We start from the raw sequence: 11,428 nt of genomic DNA on the forward strand, positions 1-11,428 counted from the left end.
TTTGCCCTTCCCACCCCCAGGAGCACTCCATAAGCCTCCTAAAGGCCATTTTGGTGAAGGGGGCAGGATTTCAGGAGGTCAAAAATGCTGTATTCGGTGTATAAGACGCACTCAGATTTTCACCCTCTTTTTTTGAGGGAAAAAGGTGCGTCTTATACTCCGAAAAATACGGTATGGTGGGTTTTTTTTTTTTTTTGCTTTAGTAGGGGGCTGGACTAGAAGGCCTCCAAGCTCCCTTTCCAACTCTGTTAAAACTCTCTGATTCCACCAACATAGAGACAGCCTGGCTTGAGGTTTCAACAAGACCTTTGTTCAGCCATCTCTGTTACCAATAATCCCCCTCAGTGTCACCACAGCAAAGTTCACAAGAAGCAGCTCAAAAACATGGAAAATTGTTCTCTGTCGTTCTCTCCACTCTCTTCCCCCCCTCCCCCCCAACTGGGTCATGAGTTTGCTATTATTGAAGGCAGACAGTCTAAGAGCGACGTCGCCATGAGAAGCCTTTGCCTGAGTCATTTCGGCCTCGTCTGCTTTGTTTGGTTTCACTGATTGTTGTTTTTTTAAAAAATAAAAATTCCATTCCTCTTGGCTTCCGTTCTTGGAAAGCGATGGACTTGCGTTCGGTCGTAGGCATGGCCTGAAAAAGCAAGCCAGGTTAGCAATGGATGAGGATGTTACACCAAACACAACTTCTACATGGGAGCCTTTTTGATCAGGGCTAGATTTCCTCAACAAGGTGCTGCTTGGAGAAAAATGGCTTCAGTGCTTACTTTCACCCACGTTGCCACCAACTAACCATCACCTCAGATATAATGAGACTACAATTCCCAGAATTCTCCAGTGTAGATAATGGTGCTGGTGCTGGACCAGAAGCCGAAGTCCCAGATTTGAATCCATATTCAGGCATAGAAAGTGGAGAAATCCTATTCCCTTCTTTCTTGGATAGGTCCTAACCTGAGGTAGATCCTCCTTCCATCTCTATTTCTGCTTTTTCATGGCCGTGTCCTTTTAGTTGTCTTATTGCCTTCCTCCAGGAGGTCGTAAGCTAGGATCTGCCCAATGTATTGGATGTGCAATTCTTACCTTAGATGTATACGGTAAAGGTAAAGGTTCCCCTCGCACATGCATGCTAGTCGTTCCCGACTCTAGGGGCAGCAGTCATCTCCGTTTCAAAGCTGAAAAGCCAGCACTGTCTGAAGACGTCTCCGTGGTCATGTGGCCGGCATGACTTAACACCAAAGGCACACGGAACGCTGTTACCTTCCCACCAAAGGTGGTCCCCGTTTTTCTACTTGCATCTTTACATGCTTTCGAACTGCTAGGTTGGCAGAAGCTGGGACAAGTAACAGCTCACTCCGTTACGCTGCGCTAGGGATTCAAACTATCGAACTGCCGACCTTTCTGATCGACAAGCTCAGCGTCTTAGCCACTGAGCCACCACGTCCCTTAGATGTATACAACACACTAAACTGGTTGCGTCAACATATTCTGTAAATCAGAGCAACGCATTCACCTATCATAGGATTTTATTTGTTTGAGCATTGTCTGTGCCCAGAGAAAAGGTGTTTGGTTGACCTGCATTTAAGACTCAGGTGTGTTGCCCAAACTTAGTCCTAACGTTCCCAGTCAACATGGACAAATTCAGGGGGCAGAAGGTTGCAGGAGCCAGGTTAAGAATGCCTGCTCTGCTTGGGCATCGGAGTCAAGAACATCCTGTGTTTCATGACATCATTGCCCCAAAGAGTCATAATTTGTACAACGATTCACGTGCCATGATTTGCTCCTGGCATCTTGCTGATGTGCGTATTCTGAGTGATTCTACACCACAATTAGTGCTGTTTTGTTAAGTTCTGTTTTGATTTCAGAATATTCTTCTTAGTAAGTAAAAAGAACAGTTGGACTCAAATCGGTTTTCTTTTCAAATGCCTTTTCTTTTTCCAGATTTCAGCCTGAATGAGAAAAAAAAAGACATTCATGTGGCATTTTATATATAATTTATGGAATGCCAGAGCATTCCGTTTAAATTAGATATTACTAACTATCTAAAATGGAAAGAATTCAAATAGAGGGTGAATATCAAGCTAACCTGCAAATCCATTTATTGCAGTGTATCAAGGGAGTAAATAAAGCATGAATGCAAAATAAAGTAGGTCTTTGCAGTCTGCTTTGGCTCTGACCTAGGAAATCTCACTCTTTGAACGCCTGAGTTCTTTTTCCTGGGGAAGAATTTCTAAGTGGGTCTTCTTTCAATGTCCTCTTCTCTCTGTTTCTGCAGTTGTTGCAATCTCAGGATATAAAAGAAGACGCGGTCCTTTGCTGCTCAATGGAGGTAGATATTTCGGCATGTTTTATCTAAACTATTTCTACCACTTCCTTCACTCAATAAAGAAGATTGTTTTTTCCCTTAGAGAATGTCAAAATTATAAGGGAAAGAATTTATGCAGCCCTTTTACTGCGCAAAATCAGAAAGTAATATTAGAAGAATCTTTTCAAAGCCATAACAGTATTTATTTATATTTATTATCCTAAGGCGCTGTTTTCATAAATGTTTCCTATAGATTTATGGCAAGACTGGAAAACCTGCTCTGTTATGCCCATTCTACCATCATAATACACTTACTGAGTTTTAGGGTTTAGTGTATTCAGTGGTACTAGCCAGGGGTGATACTCACTTACCTTCCCTACCGGTTCACAAATGTGAGTACATGCACCACCGCCTTCCGCGCATGAACTTTTGGCAGAAAAAGGGCCTAAATGGGATGCCGTAGAGCCGGGGCGGGTGAGTGGGGCAACCCGCGATTTCCGCTATTGGTTCGGGCGAACCGGTCCAAACCGGTAGATTGCCACCTCTGGTTCTAACTGAATTTTTATGATACTGCATGCCTAAAATTGCTAAAAGAATACTGGTAGTCCTTGACTTACAACCATTTGTTTATTGACCGTTCAAAGTTACAACAGTGAAGAAAAAAGTGACTTTTTTGTTTTTCACACTTACAACCATTGCAGCCTCCCCATTGGTCACATGATCAAAATTCAGTTACTGGGCAACTGACTCACATTTACGACGGTTGCGGTTCCCCGGGGTCTTGTGATCCCCTTTTGCAACCTTCTGACAAGCCTAGTCAATGGGGAAGCCAGATTCACTTAACAACATTGTTACCAACTGAACAACTCCAGCGGATCACTTAACAACGGCGGCAAGAAAGGAAAATGGAGCAAAGCTCATTTAACAACTGTCCCGCTTAGCAACAGAAATTTGTGGCTCGGTTATGGTTGTAAGTCGAGGACTGCTAGTATGTAGAAAACCAACTGAAGGGGGCATTTGTTGATATCGTATACATGTGATACCTGCGTTATTTGATGTTTACTACGGTTCCTTTATTTTTCCTTTTAACTGGCATATTGTAGCCAGAACTTGGAGAAAGACCTCAAAAGTCCAGTGAGGAAATTCATACTGTAAATTGCTTTCTAAAAAAAACAAAGAGCAAAGTCCACATTGTATTGTTCATTCTAAGTCCCTCAATCTCAGTATCCAAAATGTAACGGGAGATCTGACTCTTAATAAACATGTACCAGAGTTGACCGAGGTCTGCTTGGACCAATGTGAGGAGGGACAATTGCAAAGTTTGTTACGTCTCCTCCTTCCTCCCTCTACCCATCCAAAGCATTCAAACGGCAGAATTCATAGCACACATTTGTTGGCCTGGAAGACCCCACCCCCACCCCTCCATTCTTTTCTTAACTCTCCCGCCAGAGCTCTGTGCCGTGGGCAAAACGTTAAAATAAAACATCAGAAAAACTCTTATTTCTATACACACCTCTTCGCCTGGTATCCATTCTGATGACTCTCCTAGGGAATTTCTCACCTTTCTACCATCCTAAACTTTTATGTTATTTGCCTCGGGTTTTTAAAATGGCAGTTTACAGGGCCATGTGAAGCATAGACCATGGGTGTCCAACCATGGCTATGTTCTGACCGAGGCTTCCTAAGAGCCTGAAGCAAACTCCTTGTCCCGACAAAAAACCCTTCTATTAATTGACTGAATTCTGCTCATTCGCATCCAGCAAAGTCTTTCAAAGGAGGATTTACAGTCACAGACCTTATCTGGCTTGGAGAACTGCCAGGCCCATATCTGCAAAACTTGGCAAGGAGTCACGAACCAATTAAGCAAACTAATTGTCTCCTGCAAACTCCATTCCCCTTTCGCTCCTCTTATTTCCTCTGGGAGGGGCCATTCATTGTCCACCTGTGGCCTTACTCCCAAGTCAACCCCTGTTCTTTAGCTGTTCCCTTCATCTGGCAACTCTGCGCATGCGCACACTGGGAACAGGCTCCAGCTGTTCTTCTGCACCACTGATATCTGACTCTGAAGACAGCTGATAACTGGCATATGGCTCTGGCCCCCTCTCTGCTTCTGACACAGAGCCCTCAGCAGAGCCTTCCCCAGACTCCAGGACTAGCCCATGTTCCTCCCTCCTCACTGTCCAAGTCTGCTGCTAGCTCTGCAGGCCACTGGCGAGCCACAACAGACCACTTTAAGACCTTTGCACTTCAACTCCCAGAATTCCACTTTCCAGGAATTGGTCCCCAAGTCTTAAAATGGCAAAGGTTAGACACTCCTGGCATAGAACATAATTATTTCTAATAGAGCCGTGTGCTTCAAAGCAATAACTAAATCAAGCATGTGCAAAAGGAAGCAGAGCCTTCTTCTCTGCCTCTCTTCTTCCCATGGGGGGTGGGGGGTAGAACGGAAAGAAGAATGAGACATGGGGGGGGGAGCCAACCGGTCTGCGGCTTTTGAACGCCTTTCTTTCTTCCTCAATAGTTGCAAAGTGCCGGCCGGCTGCTGGAAGAACAGCTTCCCGAGCTGATGACGGAACTGCTGGCCATCGCTCGCGACAAGATGCTGTGTCCCTCGGAGTCCATGCTGACCCGGTCCTTGCTCCTGGAGGTCATTGAGCTGCATGCCAACAGTTGGAACCCCCTGACCCCCACCATCACGCAGTATTACAACAAGACAATCCAGAAACTGACAGCTTGAAGGCAGCAACTCGGGCACAGCCCAGTGCCCGGAGCAAGACACGCACTTTAAAAGAAACAACACAAAACACACATTCAGAATATCCTAAAAGGACGCAGGAGCGCTCGAGTTACAGGGATTGGAGAAGGAACGGCGTGACCGTCCGGTGGTCCGATTGCTAAAGAGACAGCCCGCAGCATGTTTAAGAATACGTTCATCGGGGCGAAGCATGTCTTTTTTTTTCCCAGTCGCGTCCTCAGGTGCCGCCTCCTCCTCCTTCCCTCTCCTCCTTCCCGCTGTGGTTTTGTTGGAAAGTTTCCCTTTTATGCAACCCGTGGCTCATCGGCTCAACGTCCCACCAAGCTATTGTTGGGGGCTCAAGAGGAACACGGCCCGGTTGAATAGCGACTCGGAGAGCAAGAACGGATGGTCTTCAAAGCATTGTAGCAGCTTGCATTGGCCAACTGGCGGGAGGCAGGCCACGGCAGATGTCTTTGGGGGAGCTGGGGGGGGGACGACAAAGACAGACCTGTTCCAGCCCAGATGCTGGTAACTGACAGCTTTTGTCAAGCCGAAAGGGACGTCCCCTCTTCGTCCCTCCTGTCTTCAAAGGTTGGTCTCCTCCTTAGCTGTCCTCTGTGGCGCCCCACCCCGAAGCCTCCTTCTAGATTAGACATTGAGAAGCGATAATTTTTTTTCTGCCGTTCCTTTTTCCTGGGGGGTTGGGGGGGGAAGGTATTTGCATTTGCACTGAATATTATTTCCCTTTGTGGGTTTTTTCCCCATTCTATAAATATATGTGTATACATATATATCTGTATATATATACATGCACATATTCTTATATCAGTGCTTCCCAAACCCGGGTAAATAACCCACCCGTTGGGTAAAAGTGGTTTTTCTTTTGGATAAAGGTACACAACCCCATTAACTCAATCACAAAAGGGACACTGAAATGGATGGAAAGGGTGTGTCTTTTTTAACCTACCTTGGGCTGAAAGGACTTCCGATGCGTGGTTTTTGGGAATGAAAAACAATTTGGGAAGGACTGCATTAGGTGAACTGATAGCCAGCTGTTGCGTTTTTGGAAAAAAGGAAAGTCCGTGATGTGAGATTGCAGAGAACATGCAAGGGTCTTGAAGGGAAAGGAGGTCACCAGGCCAAACATCACCCAAGAAGTATTATTGCCATTAAAATGTCTTGCCAACAGGTTTGCAGTGAAGAGTCGGATTCGGTACAGACTCTGATATAATTCTCTTCCACAGGGGCCTCCAACCTTAGCAACTTTAAGCCTGGCAGACTTGAAGTCCCAGAATTCCCCAGCCAGCTTTGCTAACCTTGGCCACTTTAAGACTTGGGGACTTCAACTCCCAAAAAGTGGAATTCTAGGAATTGAAGTCCAAAGGTCCAAAGATTTGGGAGGAACGTGGGCCAGTCCTGGAGTCTGGGGAAGGCTCTCATGAGATCTCTGTGTCGGAGGCAGAGAGGGGGACAGGGCCGTATGCCAGTGATCAGCTGCCTTCAGAGTCAGACATCAGTGAGGCAGAGGAACAGCTGGAGCCTGTTCCCAGTGTGCGCATGCACAGAGTTGTCACACGAAGGGAAGAGCTAAAGAACAGGGGTCGACTTGGGAGTAAGGCCACAGGTGGACAATGAAAGGCCCCTCCCAGAGGAAATAAAAGAGGAGGGAAAGGGGAGTGGAGTTTGCAGGAGACAATTAGCTCGCTTAATTGACTCGTGACTCTCCGAGACTCCTTGCCAAGTTTGGCAGAGATCGGCCTGGCAGCTCCCCAAGCCAGATAAGGTCTGTGACTGTAAATCCTCCCTTGAAAGACTTTGCTGGATGCGAATGAGCAGAATTCACACCTTTGCTGGCTGGGGAATTCTGAGAGTTCAAGCCTGCCAGGCTTAAAGTTGCCAAAGTTGGAGACCCCTGCTCTTCCACATATTTTCTGGGCTATACAGGTAGTCCTCAACTTGCAACCATTCAAAGTTACAACAGCAGTTTACAAAAAATTGGGAGGACTATTTTTCACAGACACAACCATTGCAGCAGCATCCCAGGGGTGGTATACAGTTAGCTTCCCTACCGGCTTGCAAATGTGAGTGTGCACATGCGCTTTGGGACAAAAAAGGAGCCTAAATGGGATGCCATAGAGCTGGGCACAGGTGGGCGGAGCCACCTGCGATTTCCGCTACCGGTTCGGGCGATATACCACCTCTGCAGCATCCCCCTAGTTCAAGGGTGTCCAAACTTGGGAACTTTAAGACTTGTGGACTTTAACTCCCAGAATTCCCCAGCCAGCCGGCTGGGGAATTCTGGGAGTTGAAGTCCACAAGTCTTAAAGTTCCCAAGTTTGGACACCCCTGCCCTAGTTACGTGATCAAAATTTGGATGCTAGGCAACTGGCCTGGGTTTACGACGGTTGCAGTGTCCCAGGATCACGTGATCCCCTCTCACCAGCAAAATCAACGGGGGGACCGACCCAGGTCCACTTAACGACCGTGTAACTCGGTTAATAACGGCAGTGATTCAACTTATCAACTGTGGCAGGAAAAGTCCTAAAATGGGAGAAAATACAACTACCTTGCTTAGCAATGGAAATGTTAGCATTAATTGTGGTCGTACGTTGAGGGTTTACCTGCATTAGCTTTTTTGCAAGGTTTTTGACCCAAGTGTAAAAAGTCTGGGAATTTCCCCCACACACACATTTCTGAATATCTTGAACCAGCTCTCTACCGTTACATCTAGTCCAGAGGTGGGGAAACCATGGGATTCTGGGAATTGAAGCCCACAAATCATAAAGGCGGCATGGTCCCCCACCCCACCCCTCATTTAGTCAATGTAAAAAAAGACCCCCTCTGATGGCCTTGCACAACTCTGCATTCCTTAAGTCAGGGGTGTCCAAACTTGGGAACTTTAAGACTTGTGGACTTCAACTCCCAGAATTCCCCAGCCAGCCTGGCTGGGGAATTCTGGGAGTTGAAGTCCACAAGTCTTAAAGTTCCCAAGTTTGGACACCCCTGCCTTAAGTAATTTCATTTTCGATAAGTGTTATTTATTTATTTTTAATAAATGGGGACCAGTCTCATCACAACACCAGTATTATTTATTCATTTAGATCAGCTCTGGCTGGGGGAATTCTGGGAATCGAAATCTCCTCATTTTAAAATTCCCCAAGGGAAAGAAACACTGATCCGAATGAAAAACGGCAGCTCCTCAGGAGCATTTAAGGCTTTAAATTTAAAGCTGGAAAATTTAATAATATTCCGGACTGAACATTTAATGTGGAAGGGGAAAATATGGTCACCCTGCCATCTGTTTTCTAAAATATCTGAATGACTGTTTAACTATTAACCTATGTAATATCAATATATCAGCTCTGCTTTGCTTAACACACTTGGGTGTTTCTCATATTAATTATAAATATATGGATTGGCTTGAATTGTGCAGAGAAGCACACAGGTGGTCCTCGATTTACAACCCTTTGTTTAGCGACTGTTAAAACAGCCCTTTAAAAAATAGTGACTTACAACCAGTCCTCACACTTATGACCATGGCAGCATAGTCATATGATCAGAATTTAGATGCTTGGCTACCCCCATGTTTTCCACTCCGTTGGAGGGTCCTGAGATCATGGGGTCGCCATTTGTGACCTTCTCTGATAAGCAAAGCTGGGGGGGGGGAGCCAGATTCGCTTAACAACTGAGGCAAAAGTGGTCCTTGCTTAATGACCGCATGGTTCACTTCTAACAACTGCAGTGATTCGCTTAACAACCCGTGGCAAAAGAAGGTCATAAAACTGGGCGCGGCGCCCTGGACTGCCTTGTTTAGCAACGGAAATTCTCTTCCTCATTGTGGTCGTAAGTCGAGGATCGCCTGTAACTTAGATGGAGACAAAAACCGAGTGCCAATTATTCTGAGAATTGACTTGCAGCAAATCCGCTGATGGTGAAGATTGGGGAGTGAGCAAAACTAATAGTAATTAAGTTGGGTTCGTGTATGAAGGAGGGATTTTAATACACCGTGGTTAAAGTTATGATAGGAGCTATACTGTCGTAGCCTAATATTAATTCAGGGAGCTCAGTAGGAATGAGGAATTAAGACTTGAAGTTCTTCAGTCATCCGATGGATAGAAGGTGAGTTGTAAGTATGTGTTAGGTGGAATTTCTGGAGTAGGAAAATGTTTCTTGTTAAGAGGTTTTTTAAAAATCCAATAATTTTTACTGTGTTGTCTTAGCCTTGGAATTTAAGGTGAAAATGTATCAGTGTTTCTCCCCCCACCCACCCATCCCCATCATGTCAGAATTTTAGTTTAAGTTTGCTCAACAAGCTGACTTGTTAAATGTTTTTTTTTTCTCCATATGAAGTGAATGGTTAATGTGAGAATACGCTATTGAGGGAAAGAATACAGAATTAACAGAGTTGGAAGGGGCCTTGGAGGTCTTCTAGTCCAACCCCCTGCTTAGGCAGGAAACCCTACACTACTTCAGATAAATGCCTGCCCAACATCTTCTCTAAAATTTCCAGTGTTGGAGCATTCAGAACTTCTGGAGGCAAGTTGTTCCACTGGTTCATTGTTCTCATTGTCAGGAAATTTCTCCTCAGTTCTAAGTTGCTTCTCTCCTTGATTAGTTTCCACCCATTGCTTCTTGTCCTGCCTTCCGGTGCTTTGGAGAATAGCTTGACTCCCTCTTCTTTGGGGCAGCCCCTGAGATATTGGAACAGATGAAAGATTCAATGACACAGACTTTGCATAGATCAGCGCTTCTCAACCGTGCCAACTTGAAGATGTGTGGACTTCAACTCCCAGAATCCCCCAGCCAGCATAGCTGGCTGGGGAATTCTGGGAGTTGAAGTCCATAAGTCTTAAAGTGACATGGTTGTACACCCCTCATCTGGTGATAAACGGATCTGCTGTCCTTTCCTAACTCTAATTTAGAAAACGGATCTTTCCCTTTCTCTTCCTTTGACCCCTGACTTCATTGTAAAATGGTCCCACTCATCTGCAGAATTCGATCTGTCTCCTAGCCTCTCGCCCAGGCCACAAAGACCCGCGCTCCTAACGTTTACATTAATTATTTTTTCCACAACAAAAACTAATTCCGATTATGCTTGTGGGCAGCCATTTGATTGCTCAAATCGGCCCCAGGATTTGCTCAACTATGTTTAGGCGTGTAGAATATCCATGTATATACATCAAACACGGTCACGTTTGCAGATGATCCACGAAAGAAAAGTGTTTGCTTTTGAAAAAGGTGGCATCTAGAGGGTATTTGTGATAAATCAGCGTCTGGATTGGATTACAAGGCTTGGTGCTACAGGAGTGGTACTAAATATCAGTGTTATCAGTGTTCAATATGTGTCATTTAAAGATGATTTGGCTTCTGGTCTTGTTCTTTTACTACTCTGTGACAAGTCCAGCCAGCAAATATTTTAATGCTCCTAATTATAAATAAAGGTACAAGTAGTCCTTCACCTATAGCTGTTCATTTAATTTAATCAATAAATTAATTTAATTTAATTGGAAGTTACAGCTGCACTGAAAAAAGTGACATGATCTTTTTTTCAAACTTTCGATCTTATCCCAATGATCTGATAGGTGTCCTTGACTTACAACGATTGGTCATTTAATGACCAAAGTTACAATGGATGGATACACACGCACACACACACACACACACACTGGTAGCACAGTGGTTTAGAATGCAGATTTTCAGGCTAACACTGCCGACTGCCAGGAGTTCAATCCTGACCAGCTCAAGTTTGACTCAACCTTCCATCCTTCGGTGGTCAATAAAATGGCGACCCAGATTGTTGGGGGCAATGTCCTGACTCTGTAAACCGCTTAGAGAGGACTGCAAAGTGGTATATAAGTCTAAGTGCTATTGCTATTCCCATTTGGACGTATAACTTTACGATCATAGTGACTCAGGTAAGGACCATTGTAAAAATGGTCGTAAAATTGAGTCTGGTTATGTGGTGACTTCACTTACAGCTGCAATATCCTACAGCCAAATTCTGGGCTCAATTGTAGTTGTAAGTCGAGGACTCACTGTGTTTTACAAGCTCTTCTTTGACTTTCCATTTCAGCTTCTATTTTTTCTTAGCCCGGGGAAAAATTATCTCCTGTAAAAACACGATTTCCTCTTCTCTTTCTACTTTTTGCAAAGGCGTCAAGTTCCTCCTGTTAAGTAGTCTCTTCTGATTTGATTAATGATGGCTTTGGGGTTTTGTTGATCTCCCTGGCTTTTGCTGTTCAGTTTTGTGTGACTAGCAGGTAGCCAAACTTGAAAAGCTAAGCAGAGTTGCGATTAGAATAAGAGACCACTAGGAGATCACAGGGTAGTAGTAGGAGATATCCTGATGGAAGGGCATGGCAAGCAGCTTCCCTTTTGTTACCAGG

General features: G+C 44.9%; 1 protein-coding gene across 3 annotated transcripts in view; it reads left to right on the forward strand.

The window, feature by feature from the left end:
- The window catches only part of CTIF (cap binding complex dependent translation initiation factor), a 175,437-nt gene extending 168,210 nt beyond the window's left edge, over nt 1-7,227 (forward strand). For 2 of the 3 annotated variants that reach the window (XM_081942537.1, XM_081942538.1), the window contains exons 11-12: nt 2,276-2,329; nt 4,827-7,227. In XM_081942537.1, the coding sequence (XP_081798663.1) occupies nt 2,276-2,329; nt 4,827-5,042 (270 nt within the window). In that variant the 3' untranslated portion in view covers nt 5,043-7,227. The remainder of the gene's footprint in view (nt 1-2,275; nt 2,330-4,826) is intronic. The other variant, XM_081942539.1, reaches the window with a different exon arrangement.
- The last annotated feature ends 4,201 nt before the right edge of the window (nt 7,228-11,428 follow it).

Source organism: Natrix helvetica (assembly GCF_964273705.1).
Source record: "Natrix helvetica genome assembly, chromosome: 2".
Classification (NCBI taxonomy): Eukaryota; Metazoa; Chordata; class Lepidosauria; order Squamata; family Natricidae; genus Natrix; species Natrix helvetica.